Raw genomic sequence first — 21402 nt, 5'->3', positions numbered from 1 at the left:
GTGAAATGGAAATTTGGGGAGATAAGAGATGCTGTTGAGCAAACGCATGCCTGTGTTCCCCTGGGGGCCGGCCACCGTCCCGGACTGCTGTCCCTGCAGTGGTCACTCTCACTCGGCGGGCGGAGCCGCTGCTGGAATACGGGAACCGAGGTGTCTGTGTCGCGGGGTGGGAGGTGCCAGTCCAAGACCTTACAAGGTTTCCAGAGAGCCACTGTCGCAAGGCCCTAGCCGGCTGGGGGTGCGAGGGGCGGACGTGCCGGCCCGGGGGTGGAGGCGGGGGTCCCCCGTCCCAGCTGTTCTCTTGGCCACGCAACACAAGGTACTCAAAATAGCAAGTTCACCCCGGGTCAGCCTCGTAAGAGCCGACCCTGCACCCCACCCCAGTAAAGGCTCGGCCTGCGCCTTCCGAGACCGGCTTCCCGGCCCAGGGCCTCGGCCTAGCGGTCGCATTTCAACCCGGGCGCCGATCCGCGCCCAGATGGGGAGGTGGGAAGGGTGCCGAGGAGACCTGAGCAGCTGCAAAGAGTGGGAGTGCTCCACTCTGCCCAAGGTGGGGGCCGCCCGCAGCCGCGAGGGCTCCAGGCCACCAGCTCCGGCCGCCTCCCGGTGCCAGGCCAGGCTTCCGAGGGCCACTGGCTCTGCAGACCTCCGCGGGTAGCTCCGTGCGCTCCTCGGCCGGCGCCTTCTCTGCGGCGCGCCCCTGAACCTGGCACCGAAGCCGCCTGATAGACACTTCGAACAATACGGGAGGGGAAAAGAGAGAGAGAGAGAGAGAGAGAAGCCGGTTTGTCCGCGTAAGCTCGTACTCTCCAAGTTTCCTGGCTTCTCGTAAAGGTGGCCCGTAAAGGTGGCCGGGGCCGTTTACAGTAAGAGCAGAATAATGTTTGTGACTGTGCGACATAATTATCTCCAGATTTGCCTCTCCCCCGCTCCCAGCCACGGTTTTCACCAGCGAAAGCGGCTAATGCATTTGCACACATTAAACATCTTGAACGCATAATTACAGGCTGCAGACAGGCGGGACAATAAAATATCTCCGTTCGATATTTTTGGAAGCCTTTTGCGACCGTGCCTGGAATAAATAATCGCTTTCTATGTCTTCGGCGATCTAACTACAGCCACCGTTATTCCAGAACCTGCGCCACTTCTGCGCCACTTCTGTGGGGGGGGGGGGGTGCCGGGGGACGGATAGGAGGACGGGGCCATCTGGAGAGGTCTCCCTAGCCTCGGGGTCCACTGCATGCGGGGTGCGCCTGGAATACGGGGAAGAAAATATGTCGCGGAGGCCGCCTTCCTCATTAGAGGGCTGCAAGCTGGGCCATCTAGGCCCCACAGCCTCTGGGGATCATGCCCTCCCTATCTTCTCCCTACTCAAAGGCTTAAAGAATTTGAAGAAGTCACAGAGTGTCAAATTCCCTCCTCAAAACCCTGAGAAAAGCACCTCTAGTTTGCTACCTGAGAAATGTGCTAGAAAAGAAAAGGGTTCCTACTGACACAGCAAAACAGGGTGGAGAAAGCTGGGAGTGGTTATGTCCTCCCATGGAGGCCTGGGACACTCTAGCTTCCCTTGAGTCTTAGTTGCCTTGTCTGTAAAATGGAGATGATTATAATAACCTCGGGACCTACTTCACAGGTCGTTATGAGGAAGCACTTTAAAAAAAATTTTTATTGCCATATAACTTACATATAGCAAAGCATAAAAATCTTAAGCACCCAGCTCAGTGAATTTTTATATGTGTATACACTTGTGTAACTACTACCCAGATCAAGATATAGAGCATTACTAGCCCCCAAAAGGCTCCATGAAGAAGTACTTTTAAAACTACCTTCAGTTAGTGATAATGTTACTGTCCCTAACAAGAAGTCAACACCTCAGTCAAATATGTGGAGCTTTGGGCACCTGGGTGCCTCAGTGGGTTAAGCCTCTGCCTTTGGCTCAGGTCATGATCTCAGGGTCCTGGATTGAGCCCCACATCTGGCTTTCTGCTCAGTGGGGAGCCTGCTCCCCTCCCCCCCACCCTCACCCCCTCAACCCCCCTCTGTCTTCTTGTGATCTTTCTCTGTCAAATAAATAAATAAAATCTTTATTTAAAAAAATATGTGGAGCTTCCTGATACTTGGGGAAGGGAAATGACAAACCAAATATACACAGAGATGATATTTACTATTCACATCATTACTAGGAGCTGTTGGGATGACTCTCCAGCCTGAAGCAGCATGGAAGGCCCTTGTACTCTGGCACTCAAGGGTTGAGCAAAAATTTATGATCAGGCTTTAATTCATTTTGAGACAATGGGGTACTCTTGCTATGAATGACTGGGCTCTACTTACTGGGGTTAGCATACTTATTTCCAGGTTAGGGTGAACCCAGCAGAGAAAGGCCTAAGACCCCCTCCCAGAGGATGGAAATCCAAGTGGATGACTGCATGGCTAAGGCCTAAGCTCTAGGGTGACTTATTTCAGTGTCTCCAGGAATCCAAACCTGGTTTGATGTGTGGAGGAAATTCCCCCAGAGGAATTTGGGGGAGTTAGTTCATGAGATAAACAGGGCACCTTATTTTCTGAAGTGGAATGAAATAGAGGCTCAGTCATTAAGCCTCTGCCTTCTGCTCAGGTCATGGTCCTAGGATCCTGGGATCAAGCACCACATCAGGACCCAGTTCAGTGGAGAGTCTGCTTCTCCCTCTCCCACTCTCCCTGCTTGTGTTCCCTCTCTCTCTCTGTCAAATAAATAAATTAATTAAATCTTTTTAAAAAAATAAATAAAGCACACTGGTATTTCCAAAAAAAAAAAAAGGGGGGGGGGTGGTGCCTGGCTGGCTCATTTGGTAGATCATGGGACTGGTCCTGAGTTCTAGCCCCTCTTTGGAGCTAGAGATTACTAATTTTTTTTTTTTTTTTAAATAAAGCACACTGGTAGCCCTCACTATACCTGCTGGCCTAGCCTTGAATTTTCTTCCTAAATAACTTCTCAAGATAATTCTCCACAATGAGTGTATTGGTTCAGAAAATTATGTTCAGACCTGGTGGCCCAGCTAAGCAGAAAGTCAGGCTAACTTTGTGTGGCCTGGCAGGGGGAAGGGCCACCATAGCCTCCTGGGTTCTAGATCCTGACCTACCCCTACCTGGCTTGGCCACCTTCTAAATGATCAGCTAACTCAGCTGGACCACCATTAGCAGCCACCTCCACCCTTTCCTGAATAACCAGAACCATACTGATGATATCAAGGCACTGGCTGTGACCTTGCACCCACAATTCTCTGCAGTCTGGGGAACTTGGAAGTGCCTCTTGGAATTTTTAACTCTTCTGTCTAGTAGCTATAAAAATTGGGCTGGGGTCATTAGCCCACCCAGGGTGTCTGCCTCCGATCTTATTTATTCAGTCTTCTTTGGTGCCCCATGGGATGACCCTCATCCTGACTCCCATCTAGGCCTGGGCAGACGAGGGAGGGCACAGTGGGGGCCCTTCAGCCCCAGACCTTGGTCCCTGCAGTGGAAGCCAGGAGACATCGGAGGAAACGCGTTTACCACCTGGGCGACCTTGACTGCTGCCGATTAAAGTTTAATCCGAAGTGTGTACTCAGCGTTATTTAAACACATCAAAGGTCATAAAGATTCCAAAGGCGTGAGCAGGTCCTGATGCAAGCCCCCGGAGGGGAGCCAGCGTTTGATTCTGGTGTATTTCCAGAGCCAGGATTTGGAGCGCGGGGTGGAGAGGGCGCCTTAAGAAAGAAAGAAAAAGCTTTGCTTTTCCAACGGAAAAGCGACTTCAAAAAGCGGCGGGGGAAACCGAGTCTCCAGGACCCGGAGCAGACAGCGCCTTTCAATTCCGATTAACTGGGAAGACATCTAGTGGGAAGACGTGGCAACTGCAGCGGGCCTCGAGCGCCTCCTCTGCCTCCAGCTCCTTGACTGCCACTGCGTTAGGTAGGGGTGGGTGGGCAGAAAAGAGAAGCCCCCCTCTCCCTCATTGCCCCTTGGAAGCCTAGGGCTGTCTGGAGATCCTTACTCACCGTCCAAGGCGCTATGTCCAACTCTGCCAGGAAAGGTCCAGCTCTCATTGGCTTTCCTCTCTCAGGTTGGGGTCCTGGTCAGCGGATGAAGGCCTCACAGGCCCAGGAACCCCCGATTTCCATCTAACTCTTCCTGGGGCCCCTAAACCCACAAACGGTCCTGGAGAGACCTCCTATGGGTTCTCCTCCAGAGTCCTGAGTGACTCAGAGGAACAACAGATCACCACAAAATCCAGGTGAGGTTGGAGACCATCCCACCCAAGAGTTGCCTGTGACAGCTAACCACCTGCAGACTGCTGAGAGCCAGACATACTGCGGAGCTACAGGGGCCCAGCTTCCCTGGGGGCACAGGCCATATTTTCGCCCCATCTCTTTCAGGGGGCAGTGGGACTTTGCCTGTCTGCTCCCCCTCACCCAGACCGTCTAGTTTCTGTGGAGAAGTGGGTTTTCCCTCACAACCCTGCAAGAATGAGCCCCACATATGGAAAGCTGTCTCTTGCCTTAGTTCTCCCCACCTCACCAACGCCTGTTTAACCTGAGGCAGACAGATGGATGGACTCCCTGCCATCAGCCTCACAGATGCCAAATGCAGGTCTCTGTTGGCCGACTTCATCTGTTTAAAGCAGGGCCTCTCTCCTTAGGACCTCCTAGCTGACCACTTGGGCTGGATCTAAATTCTCCCCTCTTGTTCCCTTTATTGTGGCATTACATCAGCTTACAACTGTCGGGGGGGGGGGGGAGAGCATTCCCAGGCACCTTCTGTATCATGAAGGGTTATATACACACCATATTTCAGTGTATGAATCCCAGGACTTTGTGGAGCCACAATTTGGCGCCTGTAGCAGGGGGCCTGTGGCTCCACTGAGGTTTTCCACACCCTGAGGTGGGGACTGCAGGGGACAGCAATGACTGCCAAGAGTTGCCCTCCATAGGGCACAGCTGTCCCAAATGGCCTCTCCACTCCTCCTCTTGCCCATCAAGTTGCCTTCCCCACACCTCCCCATACTTGGGGCTTAGATCCTCCCTGATTCTCAAAGGAAGGCTCAGGGAACCCCATTTCTTTGGCTTTGTTGTTATCCTCCCCCAAACCTGAAAGTAACTGGAAACAGTGAATGAGATTATTCAAGGCAAATGCATCACAGCCCTTCATCAAGATATTAGCCAACCCCATCACACATGGAAGTGCATCTCCAAAGGACCAAGAGGCTTATGGTCCCTTCTGCCCTCCCCTCTGTGTCACCTTGCAGGTGGATGGATCTTGTTCTTCACAAGGGGAAACCCCGTTAGGTTTTATTGAATCTGATACAGAGCATTGGAGCGGTGGTGGGAGGAAGACGGGAGGAAGGACTGCGGCTGGACTAACCAGCTTTACTATCAGGGAATTGAAAAACTGAGACTTCTATCCTGTACCAAAGGAACCTGGGATCCAAGGGCCTGAAGCACTTGGGATCCCATGAGTTTGATGGGCTGACGTGTATGATGTGTATGGAACAAAGCTGGCCCCCCACTCCCCTGCACTGGCAGACATGACCCTGAAAGCACTGCCCTACCTACTTAGCTAAGCCAGCCCCGGAACCATGGCTGGATCCCACAGTCCCAGCCAGCCCTACTCTGCTCTGCTCCCAGCTCAGGCCCATGGGGACGTCTAGTCCTCAGGGTGACAAACGAGTGTACTTGCTCTCAATGACATCGAATTACTTTGCACAAGCCAAGGGTCCCATGACCTGACATAACCTCACATTAGGTCCTAGAAATGTAAAGAAATATGGCCTTTTTAAAAGTGGCTGAGAGCATGTAATTGCTAGCAGGCTTGAGGGCTTGTCCCAAGTTTGGCTCACGACCTATGCTAGGGTAGCTGATAGAAGCCAGGATTCCTTGCTTGGGCTCTCCCATTGGGGAGAAGTTCACATCGACATTTAATGCTGGTCCACAATTGGTTTCATAAAGCCCAGATTATTATTTTTATTTTTTATTTTTTATTCATTTGAAAGACAGAGATCACAAGTAGGCAGAGAGGCAGGCAGAGAGAGAGAGGAGGAAGCAGGCTCTCTGCAAGAGAACCCGATGCGGGGCTCCATCCCAGGACCCTGAGATCATCATGATCTGAGCCAAAGGCAGAGGCTTCAACCCGCTGAGCCACTCAGGCACCCCAGCCCAGATTATTTTTGTGTGGTGAAAGAAATCAAATCCTTAGGAGGAAGCTTGCGGCCTAAGCACCCCTCCTCACCAGTGGTGGCAGGGGGTTGGGGGAGCAGCCAGGCTTCAGAGAATTGGCTTTCTGAGACAACGAATTTCCGCAGAGCTTTAAAAACACAGTCCCACTTTGGGCTCCTGTAGCTTGACTTTTTGTTGGCAATTATGGTTTCCTCACTTCTTGTTTTCTGCCCTACCACCTCTCCCTTCCTCTTTGTCTCCCAGCTTTTCTGGGGCATTTCTCTTCCTTCTCCCTCTTCCTCTGAATCTCCTTATTTCTGCAGTCCCCACCCTGACCCCTACCCAGACCCTAAGCCCCTTGGGAATTCCATCTTAGAGTCAGGAGATCAGGACCCTCCAATGAGCTGCGGTGCCCAAGGCACCAGTAGACTTCAACCTTGCTAATGCCCTATAGTCTGCAGGGAAGGGCCTCATGACCAATGTCTCCAGGGGCTTCCGGAGAGTATAGCTGGAGCTATCAGAGAGTTATAGAAATCTGTGCACATAATTTCTCCTATTGTTTAAATTATGCATCCCTTATAAGTTTAGACAAATAGCCCTTTCCTAATACAATGAGTGGCTATTTTAGCATATATTATTAGCACTAAAGCATGGGGAGCAAAAGTGTCCTAGATATTTAAGGACTCCTCAAAAAAAAAAAAAAAAAAAAAAAAAAGGAGAGAGAGAGAACTAAGGAACCATAAACAATTGAAATGCAAAATAGCCCAACACTCTGCCACAGAAAGGATGATTAATATTCACTGAGAATGGAACGGGAGTTAGAATGTAAGTAGCTGCCTGGTCTAGGACTTGTCAAATTCAACAGATTATTATTTTCTACTTTTGAATCTTTGTTTTCTAAAGTCACCAAGGCTCTTAGTTGGATCAACCTTCATAATTTGCTGGGGAGGACCATGCTCATTGTCAAGTAAACCTCTGAATTAAAACAAAGCAAAACAAACCGCAATGTCTTTACTAATTTTTTAAAAATCTTTTGCTGCTGAGATTTTGGAAAATACATAGAATTTCTTCCTGAAAACTATGGTTGCTGAGAGGAGCTATCAATCCACTACAAATATTTCCTTCCTACCTCAATCATTAGAAATCCCTTCTGATTTCTACTAGGGAAAGGAGTGTGTTGAAATGGGAAATGTTTAGTTTTCCAATAGAAGGGATATAAGTTAACTTGGAAGCCAGAAAAGACTGAGACATGGTTGTCATCTCTCACCCAAATCCTACCCAAATCCTTCCATTAAAGGATAACACACTCATGGAAAAGGTAACATAAGTCTCCTTCATGCATACACATATTTGATAAAGAAGAGACATATAATTTCCGACAAGCAAAATGCACTCACACTCCAAACTCCTTTTCTGCCCAGATTCCTCTTAGGTGGACCCTCAAGTATTTCTAGATTGTAATCAGAATAATTCAGTTTCAAACATACTGACCCCTTTCTCTCAGACATAGGAAGAATTCCTTTTTATTGCGCAATATTACTCAACCTTGAAATTTATCCTCAAAATCCTGGTGGGAATGAAATGATTCGATGTCTGTGATTTACTTTAAAATTCTCCAGGAAAAAAAAAAGAAAAGAAAAGAAAAGGAAAGAAAAAAAAAGAGTGGAAGTGGATGATGAAACATGAAAGACAAAATGACAGTTGTGGTTGAAACTAGGAATTGGGTATATAGGGGTTCATTATACTTTTGTGTGTGCGGAAAATTCTGTAAGAAAAAGATTTCTTAAAATGCTGTGTTTGGCAAAGGTGAAAAAAATTATCCCCGGCAGGGTTTCGAATAAAAACTCAGTCCGTTGGGTAGCACCTGGAATTACCCACTTAATCTTCTTTTTCCGCGAACGGAAAACGATCTTACTCCCTTTTCATTCCTCCGGCTGAAGCCGGCCATCCTCAGGCTTTCTTTCCGGCAAGCTCCCTTTTCCCAACCCATAAACTGAGCATCCAAACTCGAGGTTGGGGGCTGATTAATGGAGCTTCCGTACTCGGCTCCCCTGACTAGAGTGTAAATACCCATAAAAACTAATATCAAAAGTTTTTATTGAGCTGCTTCGTTTCCCCAAGCGTTGGGCTGAGTGGGGGCTGGAGCAGCGGGACAAAGGAGCGGCGGCTGCGCCACGAGCAGCGTCGGTGCTCCTGATGGGCTCCGCGCGGGTCCCCAGAGCCAGCCAGAGTTTCTGGGGAGGACACCCGAACCAGGTAAATGCCAGTCAGGGACTCGCCTTCCACTGGGGACAGGTGTATTTATAAAGCCACGGGGGGAGGGAATGGAGAGAGGGGTCGGGAAAATCAGAAGGGGTTAGAGAGAAGCCAGCCACCCCAAAGTATGTCGTCAAGCTGGTCCAGCAAGAGGAAATAGTCTTCCTCGGGACTCGGTGTGCTTGTATTTCAGGCACATGACGTTGGCTGTCCGCGTCCCCTGTGTGCGTGCGTGTATCGGATGTGCGAGTATGTGTGCGTATCAAGGCTCACACGTCGTTATGCTGATTACAGGACAGAACGTGCGGTAAAAGTCTGAGCACATCTCTGCGTTCTCTGCTCTGTTCCCCAAGCTCATGGCTGGGCGGGTGAGTTTCCTTCCCTCGCTAGTTCGTGCGTCACGAATTCGCAACCCGGGTCGGGAACGTAGGAGTCTTCAGGGTTCAGAGCAGACACCGACTCCCGCGGGCCCAGGCCGCGTGGCCGCCTGACTGCCTGCGCGGGTCTCTGCGAGAAAGCCGGGGCTCCGCGGGGCCAAGCTTACGTCCCCAACCCCTGTTTCCTTCGAACGCTCGAATGTCTTCAGTGCATTTGTTGACATAATGAACCCACAGCCCGGCGCTGGTTTCCTGTTTTGTTGCGGGGCGTGAGCATCGAGCTAGGATGGGGTTGGAGGCCGGCGGGTGGACTCCTTTCGGGCAGTGGCAGGGGCAGGCAGCTGCGGGGCCAGAGACCTCTCGCCTTTTTTCCGTCAGCGCTGCCAGGAATTCCTCCGGCGGTCCTGCGCTCTCCCAGCGCCCAGCCCGGTGACGGGGAGCTCACTCCCTGGTTGGCATCGGACCCACGGTCCACTGGGCCCCGCACCTCCGCCGCCAGCTAGGGACTGCAAGAAGGTGCTTCTTTCTTCCGGCTGAGAGATTCTCGGAGTTCTTTCAGCTTCTAATGTGCTACCTCTTTTAAGCAAATGTTGAGTTTCCAGGTCCAGGTCAAGAACCGAGCGTTGGCCCCCTCGGGGCAGGCGGTCTCCCCTCACCATCACCACCACCAGCCGCAGAATCACCCAGTCTTCGCTGAGCGCGAGGGAGGCGGACCTCAGAGGCGGCAATGCTCCCTTCGCTCCAAGTTTGCGCCAACCGTGGGGAGTCTGGGCTTTGGTGGCTGGCACTGTGCATGGGGGAATTGCTCCTCCAGGGAGGCTGGGACCTGGGACTGGTTGTTCTAAAGGGGGACGGAGACTTTCCTGTTTGGGGACTTTCTGGGGGAAACACCGCAGGGCAGCGCTATGAATGGGGTCCTCCCGGGGCTTCTGCTTTTGCCAGGTGCTGTGCCCTGGTGACCTTGAAGGCCTGGGGCTGGAAGGAACCCACCTGAGGCAGGAGGAGAGCTATTCCTCCAAAAACTTGCCCTCATCAAAGCTCACTGGGGAGAGATCTTAAAGGAGTCTATGTGGGTTTTTCTGGACCTTGCACTTTCTCCAATTTTCTCCGTGTCAGCATCTGGTCATCACCAGTACCAGGTGACTTCCTACAGTCCAAAACTATCCCTACAGCCTTGGGTCTTTTGCTGCCTCATTAATGCTTCAAATGCACAAAAAATCTGGAGTGAGAGCTTGAGCAAGTGACTCTGGAGGCGCCATTTCTCTGCCCACTGGCCAGCTAAGTTTCTTCAGGACCTACCCTTCCTCCTTAAGCTTCTGCCCTGTTGGGCGAGCCCCAAAGCCCACCACGAACAGAGCAGCCCCACTTTTCTCTTTCCTAAGCAGTCTGGTCAACCACAGATTCTGAGATACGATTTGGTTTGGGTGTTTTTCCTCCTCTCTTGTTCTCTTTCTCTCTTAGCCAGCCTCAGCTCCTCAGCCATTTCCACTCCCCCCCCCCTTTGGATCTTTCTTCCTTTGCCATTATCTCCATGCCCCCCACCCCTCCTGCGGTGGGAGAGAGAGGGTTAAGATGTTCTGCAAATGCAGCTCGTAAAGCTGCTTGGATACATTAGAAACACATGAATATCCTGAAATACAAAGTGTCTTTAAAACCAGGGGAGGAATGTTTATCCTAATGCTGGATGGATGCAGAGAAACGGTGCCAGGGACTAGTGCTGACAGCCTCCTCCAAGTTAAAGTGAGAGCAGGTAAATTTCATTTGCTAGTGAAAATCAAACTCGATTAAAACCTGGTTTTCTTTTGTCCTTTTCTCGTCCAACCCTGAAAGCCTAGGGCTCTGTGACCCAAGCTGGCAGCGAATACCATCACCTCCCACCGCCCAAAAAAACACAGCCAAGGTCTCTTTCTTCAGCAGGAGGTTCCAGGGCAGCCAAAACCCTGCAGGGCACCCTGGCCTGCACTAGGAGGTTAGAAGCCATGCCTGCCAAGGATCTGGCAAGGGAAGGGGTCTGGCAGCTCCTGGAACAAAGGCCAAGTCACTAAGATGCCGCCCTCTGATCTTGCCCATGCTGCCCACTCAGGGCTCCTCCGGAAGAAATCAGGGAGCCCCAGACAAAGCCTAACTCTACTCCTGCCGCCCTGTTGCTCAATGGCCCCTGTGCCCGCAGATGCAGATCCCAGTGGGTACCCTGACTCCCCACCCTAGCCCACAAAGAGTCTGAGGATAAAATTGCCATCTCCAAGATTCAGGTTGATGGTGCCTCCCTGCAGGGCTATCGGAATCCATGAGCCTGACAGACAAAAAAAGCAGAGAGATGGCTTCAGAGGATCAGACCCAACTAGCTCTGCAGGCAAGTGAGTCTTGATCTCGCCTTTAGAAAAAGAGGAAGAACGTTAGGAGAATCTGTGCTTGCTTCCAAGGCACACCCCTTCACCACACACTTCTTCACTGCCCTCCAACATTTCTTTTCCCACAGAAAACCAGTTTGGTGGCTGTCTGGAAGAGCTAAGAGGTAAAGAAATAGTATTAGGAACCATTAATGAATCTCATATTTCCCTGGCCAAAGGACACGAAGGGAGAGAGATTTTCTTGCTTCAAAGTGAGTAGAAATTCTAGAAACTAAGACCCAAAATTATTCACAGAACTCATTCAAATTCTAGAAACTATCCCCACTGGTTGGTGGCTACAACCCGACATCCAACAGGACCTGCAGATTTAAAAGCAGTGAAGGCACACCAGGACGCCATTGACTTGCTTGGTTTAAAAAAAAAAAAAAATCATTGCATACATGTATCGAGATCCAAGACAAAAAAGGGAACAAGCAGGCTGCCTCCCTCTAAGTAACCATGCCTTTAAAGTGTTTATAAGTTGATAGAAAGATATGGGGAACTAAGAAAATGTCCAAATTACTTGATCGCTAGAGATCTACCGCAAAGCTCAATAAATAATTCAGGAGCCGACAAGTTTCGGGAGCAAAACCTAATTCGAGATGCAAACCAAAAACTTTCCCGCAGCGCCAGTCCCTCCCAGACAAACCTGCTTGTTGCTTCTCAGCAGACAAGATGAAATCTTGTCTCACCATTTTTGGTGAGGAGGGACCCAGTCGACTTTGGCAGTCCGTGGAGCTGGGGCCCTTCCTCTGCATCCAGGGCTCGGTCTCCGGTGAAGTGGGGAGAAGGAGGGAGGAATGTGAAGCTGGCCTTGGCCGCTGTGTGCACCAGCAGCTGCGCCATGGCCAGAGGTGAGCTGGCACAGGCGCCAGCTGGTGGGGGCTCCCTGTGCTGTGTTTTCGTTTTTCTGGGTCTGGCTGGAAAACAGAAGAGGCTCGAAGCCTGGGCCAAGAGAGCAGGGTGGAGGCAGAGAAGAAGAGTCTGTAAACACCGCCCCAAAATCTTCACAAACGCAAGGGGAAAAAAACCAAAACTGGGTAACCAAATAGAGCAAGAAAGAGTAATTCCAAAGAAAAAAGAATCAAGAGTGAGAGAAGGAAGGTGAGCAGTGGGCCTTGCGGCAGCTCCCTGAATCGCCCCGCTCGCATGGCAGTTCTCACACCGGCTAGACTGCAACTTTCAACTTGACCTTGGCCTCTAGCCCTGTCTGTCCCGTATGTAAAACAGCCCTCAAGTCCTCAGGAACTGGGGCCTCGAACCCTATCCTGTCTCTTTGTCACTGTGAGTTTTACAATGCCACTTGGAGGAAGGAAGGGGGGCGAACAGGGCCGGAAAATAACACCAAAATCAAGTCCCTACAGAGGCTAGTTCCTTAGTCTGCAAATGGCCATTCAGGGAGGAGGTAAACTGGAGGCAGATCAATATTTACCCGGAGCTACTAAAAAGGCAGGACAGAAAAGGTACGCTGCGTACATGTATGATGGGAGGGGGTGTCATAGAAGGCTTTATTGGGCAGCACTTAAACATTGGTCCCGGCAAACCCAAGGATCAAGGCAGATAAAAGCTGGAGCCCAGCCTCATTGGTCTGGGCTCTGCAGGAAAACCAGGAGCCTTAGGGAGCAGATCAGGGCAGGGAATAGGGGCTGGGGACATTTGCAACACTCTGAGCTTCTGGCTGAGTCTGCAAGCTAGAATGGGATGGCAAGTCCACACTTCTGATGCCCATCCCAATGCCCTGGGATGAAAGGGAGTCCAGCACTCTCCCCAAACCTGATATTCCTGTAGAATACACCCACTTTCACTTTGAACGTATGTTTCCCTTCTGGACATTTGATCAGCTCACAGCCTCCACAATCAGTAATGGAAGTATGTAACCCCAAAGCAACAGGACCCCCAGAATCCCCCACCAAAAAATGATGGCTGCATGGTTCTTCCACTGCCAACACCCCACCGTGTTCTCACGAAAGGGTCTGCATTTTCCAGATACAGAGGAAAGACTTCTCTGGCTGGTTCTTGGACAGAGGAGGAGTGGGCACCCTCTCTGCTGGCTGGAGACAATGCTCTCCCCAGTTCTACTTGGGTGGAAGGCATGAAATAGTTCCATCAAGCCCCCTTCTCCTGTTCCAAAATGAAGTGAAATGGGGAGTGTCCAGGTGCCTGAAGAACGGGCTCCAGCCCAAGATCTATGAAGCCTCATTAGGCCCTAGAAAGGGAGTCCCAATCAGCACCCGGGGCTGTTCCTTTTAAACTTTCAGGACAGGGCAGCATGGTTGGAGATGCAGGAGCACCAGAGAATATTGCGCACAGATTGCTCCCAAGTCTCTGGAGAAGGAAGAGTTGTTATCAGGGTAGAGTGTGGCACAGTCTCTATACCTAAGTGTGAGCGTCTGATCAGAGTACACTTGAATATGAGTGCGTATGTCAGTGTGGGTGTGAGGGCGTCGTTCTGACACCCTATGGGCCTAAGTGCAAGTGTATGAACTTGCCCGCCAGCACTGTAGACAGGAAAGCCGAGAGCGCTCCTAAACACAGTCCAAGCTTTCCAGGGGAACGTCCTGGGACCCATGAGCCAGACGCATCCGCAAATGCCCCGCCATGATCCCCTGGAGGGAGTCAAATCTTGACGCTCCCGAAGCCGAAAGCGCTAGTGTCCACGCTACGGTCCCACTGCAGAAAGACTCGCGGATACCTGGAAAGAAAACAGCTTCAAAGGCCTCAAGAAACATCCAGCCTGGACTACGCCCCATTTTCGCTTCTATCCCATCCCCAGCCGCCCGCCGATTTACCTGACCTACTCCCACTGCTTCAGGTCTCCACGCAACAGCGCGCCGCCGTCCCCTCCCCGCCTAATTCTGTTCTGGGCCCCACTGGGACAGAAGAAGGGAAGAGGGAGCGGCAAGGAGGCCGCCCTTCTTTCCCTACCCCACCCGCCGTCTTCCGCCCCCACTCGCCCGCGTCCCCCGCCTCTCCCCTGGGTGAATGGTTCGCGGCCGCGCGGCGGGCGCTGGCGCTGGCGCTGGGGACGGCGCGGGCGGCGGCGGGGACCGCGGGTGCACAGCGCAGAACCGGGGTTGGAGCCGCCCGCTTTGCATACGCCGTGGGCGGAGCGGGGTGGGGGCGGGCCAATGGGCGGCCGCCTGGCGCGACCCCGCGGGGCGCGATCCGCCCCCCTCGCTCGGGCCCCGGCCCCGCGCCGCGCGCTCTTCACTTCTTGGGGGCTTTTTAAAACAGCGCCACTGGGGTCTTCTCCATGCGGCTCGGGCTATGACAGCCTCCGTGCTCCTCCACCCCCGCTGGATCGAGCCCACCGTCATGTTTCTCTACGACAACGGCGGTGGCTTGGTGGCCGACGAACTCAACAAGAACATGGAAGGGGCGGCGGCGGCGGCGGCGGCGGCAGCGGCGGCGGCGGCGGCCGGGGCCGGGGGCGGGGGCTTCCCCCACCCGGCGGCTGCGGCCACGGGGGGCAACTTCTCGGTGGCAGCGGCGGCCGCTGCGGCCGCGGCGGCCGCAGCTAACCAGTGCCGCAACCTGATGGCGCATCCGGCGCCCTTGGCGCCGGGCGCCGCGGCCGCCTACAACAGCGCGCCCGGGGAGGCGCCCCCGTCGGCCGCCGCTGCCGCCGCTGCCGCCGCCGCCGCCGCCGCCGCCGCCGCGGCTGCGTCGTCCTCGGGAGGGCCCGGCCCCGCGGGCCCAGCTGGCGCCGAGGCCGCCAAGCAGTGCAGTCCCTGCTCGGCGGCGGCGCAGAGCTCGTCGGGGCCCGCGGCGCTGCCCTACGGCTATTTCGGCAGCGGCTACTACCCGTGCGCCCGCATGGGCCCGCACCCCAACGCCATCAAGTCGTGCGCGCAGCCCGCCTCGGCCGCCGCTGCTGCGGCCGCCTTCGCTGACAAGTACATGGATACCGCCGGCCCCGCGGCCGATGAGTTCAGCTCCCGCGCTAAGGAGTTCGCCTTCTACCACCAAGGCTACGCGCCCGGGCCTTACCACCACCATCAGCCCGTGCCTGGCTACCTGGATATGCCGGTGGTGCCCGGCCTGGGGGGCCCCGGCGAGTCGCGCCACGAGCCCTTGGGTCTTCCCATGGAAAGCTACCAGCCCTGGGCGCTGCCCAACGGCTGGAACGGCCAAATGTACTGCCCCAAAGAGCAGGCGCAGCCTCCCCATCTCTGGAAGTCCACTCTGCCCGGTAAATGGCGCCCCCTTCTCAACCCCGGTTCTCCGGCTCTGCTCCAGCTTCTCTGCCCCTCGCTCCCTGGTCACCCTCCTGCCCCTCTGCTCTCCCCCTCTCCCGGCCTATCCTGGGGGGCGCTGCACCCCTGGGCGCCCGACCCTGGCTGGCTGGCGCGGCCCGCCCTGCCCTTGAGTTAGGCTGGCTCCTGGCTCTCCCTGGGTGAGGGATGGCTGGGAAGAAGCTTGTGGGACCCTAGCGGGCTCCCTTTTCTCTCTGTGCCCCGCCCTCCCCAGCCCTTGACATCGACTTAAGGATGGAAAATTGACCTGGAAACTGTTTCCCAAATTGCCCGTATTCGTTCTCTCGAAATGGCTTCACTGTAGAAGCATCAAGTGTTGGGGCTTGGGGTGTGCAGAGAGGAGTCAGGCATAGAAGTGTTGTCCCCTGGCGCTAAGGTGTGGGCCGCTGGGCCAGGAGATCAAGCGAACCCAGCGCGCTGTGCGGACAGGATGGCCCGGTTGGGGTGGTCATTGGAGTCCTAGGCGATTTCGTTTCAGTGCAGAACTAAACACCCTCCCCACCGACCCTCCAGGTTGTAGTGGAAAGCTGGATTGTGCAATGCATGGCAAAGGGCAGCTGGGCGCGGCAAGGGGGGTGGCTCAGATTGAGCTGTCGCCTGTGTCCTGGCCTGGGTATGATCCCTGTGTAACTTGCCTTCTTCCCTATCTTCCAGACGTGGTCTCTCATCCCTCAGATGCCAGCTCCTACAGGCGGGGGAGAAAGAAGCGTGTCCCCTACACCAAGGTGCAATTAAAAGAACTGGAACGGGAATATGCTACAAACAAATTCATTACCAAGGACAAACGGAGGCGGATATCAGCCACAACAAATCTCTCTGAGCGGCAGGTTACAATCTGGTTCCAGAACCGGAGGGTCAAAGAGAAAAAAGTCATCAACAAACTGAAGACCACTAGTTAATGGATTAAAAGTGGAGCAAGAGGGCAACTTGAAGAAATGCTTCAGAACTGGTTGCTTTGCCCAGAGAATGAACGTAATTCTTAATAATAATAATTGAAGAATGGGAAAGAGAAAGAGAAAGACACTGGCATTTTGCTTTCCTAAGGGGGATCTCTTTCTCCTTGGTGGAATCTACAACTCTTTTGAAACTTTGCTCTAAGAAAAGGTAGAGACTTCCAGTTCTCCCGCCAGCCCCACCAGACCGTTAAATGACAAACTCTAGAGTCAAATGTCAACCCCCAAATATGCAATTTCAGATAAGTTACGCATTTACTGAAACTTGTAAGTATTTATGTGACCATAATATTTCAAGATACTGTGTTATATGGTAATAATCCAAAAGCTGGTTACAAAAGCAAGAGGCTGTTGTAAACATCTGTTTGTCCTTGGGTCGCCATTGCCATCCTCTGCATGTTAAGTGACTGCTCAGGTAAATCTTAGTGAAATTCCTACCACCATTACATATTCTGCAAAACATCTTATGTATAGATTTAGAAGGGGAGAGAGAAGAAGGTACTGCAATAATGATCTTGGGCTATTTACAATGAAAAAAGGGAGACAAGGCTTTTCTGAGGATCATTTGTCTTGGTAGTAAATACAACCAGCTGAGCCTTTGAGGCTACAAGGAAACCCCAGGTTGGGAATGCCCTTCTGACAATAATATTAAATTGCTTAGAACAGCCATATTTTGTGGCATTTTGGATTATATTTTTTGCTTGATAGAATTTGCTTTCCAAAGAGTTTAATAACATTGAAAAAAAAATACTGAAAGCCTCAAATGTTTCGTAGAATTCACTTTATCCAATCTCCTGAGAGGTCCGCCCCGACATGGTGAACCTTGGTTTCAAGAGAATTCATGTTTCATTTAAATTGGTATTTCCAAATATTTACTAAATGTTTTGCTGGAGAGTAATTTTGCTTTTTTTATTTTTTAGAAAACTCAGAACGGAAATCCATTCCCCTTAAACATTTAGATGTTTACATTCTATATTTTGAACTATTAAGGGATTAGTATTTTTTCCTTGTTTATTGTGTTATAAGACTACGTTAGGAAGTTTAGGGATTCATCTTTACAGCACATTTTTAATCAAGCAGTTATTTCAACCAGCACATTCATTTTGTTCACATTCACTATAAAATGCTATCTTGTAAATAAAGACATTCAGCACACTGTGAAAATGTATTTGTGCACCTGCTTTTCAAACATTTTTACTAAAAATAATAATGAAAAAGAACCTTAGACCTGTAGATAGTGATATAGAAGTATTAATTATGGTAATTAAATAGTCACTGCCATTAAAATCTGAAGGAAATACTCGTTATTTTCCAAGCTAAACGTGCACTGCACAGAAAGAAAAGGAGCGGCGTTTGTCCTGTACAAACCAAGGACCATTCTTTTCTGTTACTATTCAGCCTTTTTTTGGTTGTTGTTACTACAAATTTTTTAAGCAAAAGGAGAAATCCCTCATAACTTAAATCCTAAAAATTTGGATAAGTGCTTCAGGAGAGTTAAAGTGTTAAGCATTCTGAAAAGGAGAAAGAAGAAAGGAGGAAGAGATAGTATAAATTTCCAGGCTCACTGTGGAAAATGAAAACCAGTTGTTGAGTATCAGTGATGCCCAGGCTGTAGTATTTTAAAATCTGTTGTTGGGTCTGCATGTGTCTGAAAGGGCAGGTTTTGATATTTGTTGAAATGACAGGACTAGGAAAGGCCTTAAACCTTGACCTTGACGAAAAAAGACAATTTGTGACCTTGACTTTTGACAGCTCATGAATTGGCCTCGGCTGGATTAGTAGATCAAGGGCGCCACCTCGCGTTGACAAGCTTCCTTGTAATTCTTCAGCTTCAAGGGACTCAAAAGGTCTTACCTCCTTGACTCCTTGTTTTAGAGATTTAGTACTCATTTCTTTGGCTCCAGATGGAACAAATTTGAATATATGTAAGTTATACATGTGCCTGTATATATGTGAATATATATTATATATGTGTATACATGTATACATTTGCATATCGGTGCTCGTGTGTGCTTGTATATATATTTGTAGAATCTGTACAGATACAGTATCACTAATTACCGATGATCCAAGATGTTGTAATTTAAGGTGATTTCTAGAGTTGAGGTACAAAATGTACTTTCCATGATGAAGTTTTGCTCCTTTTCTTTAATGGCCAAGTATGATTTGTCTTCACAATGCTTGCTCTGCATCAGATTTCTGCAGATCTGCTTTAAAGCTGTACATTTTTGTTACAGTCTAAAAGGTGTTCTTAAATAACCATTCTTTCCTGGCCCTCACCCTCCAAGGTGGTCTACCATCCTAATTAGAGCTATAGGGGAGTCTATACTATACGGCAAATAAAAAGTTTCAGATGCCTTACTAACTCTAGAGTTCTAGAGTTACATTTCAGAAATTCAAAGAAACTCACCTCTTAAGAGGTCAGTATGGAGAGCTTAAAGATCTCATATCTACAACATGACCATAATATGGATGCAGGAGAGTTATCCTGGATAGCTTAGAGCTGGGTGGTGTGTGCAGTCTTATACCGGAGCTTGTGAAGCTGCTGTTCGATTTGTGGAATAAATAGATGCATTTAATATTAACAATCACCATCAAAACTATAGTAAATACTGTATCTACTACTTACTGTCCCCCAACAACAACACATCGGGTGCTGCATTTAGAGTCATGAATAATACATATGTATGTTTCATAGTTAATATACACAATGGGTGATGTGTTTTGTTAAATTCATGCTATATGTATATATATAGATATATCTATAGATATATCTATATATATACAGTCTATTTATATATGTATATAGACTATATATATGTGTGTGTGTGTTGGTGGAACCAAGAACCTTAGGACGCAGACATTTTGAGATGAGGTGAATTTTATGTTTATGTCAGAGGAAAGTAATTGTGAGTCAAAAAACCGCATTTAGCATTTTATGGGAAAAAATATCGGTTGGTTAGAAACCTGGCTGATGGAAACCTCCCCAACCTGAAGACTTAGAGCTTCTTTATAGGTGGAGAATTATAGAATCTCTAAAGCTGTCTCAGAATCAGCATGGTCTTGCAAACGTACATATGGAATGGGATTGTGAAGTGCAATCCAGGTTTGCTGTCCTGAAAGTGGATTTTCACTCTACTTGTGGAAACAAATGAAAATAATTCTTCAGATCAAGCTCCCCACATCATGTGCCCCAGCACTCACTCCCTTTCTAAATGAGTTGCCATCGAGCCAAAGTAACCGCTTTCTCCCCCAAATGTTTAAAGTGGTGGAAAATCTCCCTGAAAACTGGATCATACTGTGTGTTTGCGGAACAGCTCCAAAGGGGACTCTTTTGTTGACGGGGGATATTTTTCTTTAGATGTAAGAAATGTTCTGAGCCTCAGGCCTAGGAAGGAGGCCAACAGCAGCTCTGCAGCCGGAATACCGCCCCTTCCACAATCCATCGCAGGAACTCTGGGTAAAGTAGTAGTTTTCTTTTTTCTTTTTTTTTTTTTAATCTCTTCGGTTTTTGAATCTAATGACAGAAGATATGTCAGGGTTTGTGTTTTTGTCTTTCCTTGTTCTGAAAGGGTTGTTAATGATGTCCGTCTTACCTCACTCCCCTCTTCTTTAAAATTCCCATGGATGTACCCTATAACCTGAAACAAACATGGATTATGGTGGCTCCCTAATGCCCAAATAGCAATTAGCCTAAACCTTTAGAGAAGAAGACATCCAGGAGGATTCCACATAAGAATAATGACATGGGACACCAGGATAGTGTTGTGGAATAGCTGATTCAAAATTTATTTTTTCCTAAAAGGGAAACCTTTTCTGAATGACACATTGTAAATATGGAAATAGCATTTTCATCTATTAAATTTGCAAAGATTTTTAATCCTGTAATGGCCTACCATTTGAAAAATTGTAAACGTGAGACTTAAAAAAAAAAAAAACCACCTTTCCCATATGCTCTTAATTCTGTCAAATTTATTAAGGTATTTGAAGTGGATGATTGTAAAATGTCACTTTGCATTTAACTACTATTTATACCTGATGCAGAACTGAAGCCATCCGTTTAAATTGTTTAAAAAAAAACAAAAAAACAGAGAAGCAGTAATTTTTTAAAGAAGGGGGAAGGAAAATTATTCTTTTTTTAAAAATTCAACCTAATTGAAGTGTTTTCTTAAAAATTCACGAGGCAGTGAAATTCAGCTGGGGTGATACGTATGTGTGCGGGTAGTGAATGACACAGATTTCACCGTATAATGTGCGTGCAGATCACACCCTGCTGCGTGTGTTTGGAGGGTTCGGTGAAGATGGGGCCTCTCGCTCCCTCTCTACGAATTCCCGAGTTTTGAAGCGGACGCGAACGCTGTCCCGGACTGCTAAAGCCCAGACCTGGTGGGTTCAGAGGCGCCCTTCCGGATTTGCGGACCTCTAAGCGAGAGACGCTAGGGGCTCCCTGATTTATGCGCATTCCTTTAAAGTTGATCGAATGCGTGTCAGCAGCCCAAGACCTGGAGAATCAGAGAAATGTGCAGCGAGTAGCCCACATCCCATTTTTCATAAGCAGTGATGTAACTAGCGTTCTCCAAGCGGCCTGGGGAGATTTATGCCTAGGTTTTAGGACCCGCCGGCAATAATGAAGTTTTCAGCTGCTAGGCCGCCGGGCAAATAAGAGCCGGCCTCGTTCTTGATGAAAACACCCACTTTCTGAGGGGCTGCTGCAACCGTCGCACGTCTACCCCGCGCCGCCGAATGCCTGCGAGGTGTTCGCTCTTTTTAATCTGATTTTTGAAGGGAAGAGACAAGACGCTGGCACGGGAAAATCCCTCCACGGAAGCCGCTAAGGCCTTGTCACGGCCGATGTCCCTTCTCCCCGGCTCCGTCGCGCCGCGGAAGGCCCGACCCAGCCGGCAGAACGCATTCCGGCCGCCTCTCCGGGACGCTCGAGCCTTCGCGGGCGGCGGGGCGCGGCGCGGGGCTCGCGCGCGTGCGGGACGGTGGAGCCGCCGGAG

General features: G+C 50.2%; 1 protein-coding gene across 1 annotated transcript; it reads left to right on the top strand.

The window, feature by feature from the left end:
• Positions 1–14372: 14372 nt before the first annotated feature.
• HOXA13 (homeobox A13) lies at positions 14373–18404 on the top strand. Its single transcript, XM_059172663.1, has 2 exons — positions 14373–15382; positions 16101–18404. Exons 1-2 carry the CDS (start codon positions 14458–14460, stop codon positions 16343–16345), a joined length of 1170 nt encoding a protein of 389 aa, XP_059028646.1. The 5' UTR covers positions 14373–14457; the 3' UTR covers positions 16346–18404.
• The last annotated feature ends 2998 nt before the right edge of the window (positions 18405–21402 follow it).

The sequence above is a fragment of the Mustela lutreola genome, chromosome 4, assembly GCF_030435805.1.
Source record: "Mustela lutreola isolate mMusLut2 chromosome 4, mMusLut2.pri, whole genome shotgun sequence".
Lineage (NCBI taxonomy): Eukaryota > Metazoa > Chordata > Mammalia > Carnivora > Mustelidae > Mustela > Mustela lutreola.
This window is presented reverse-complemented; position numbering and strand designations above follow the sequence as displayed.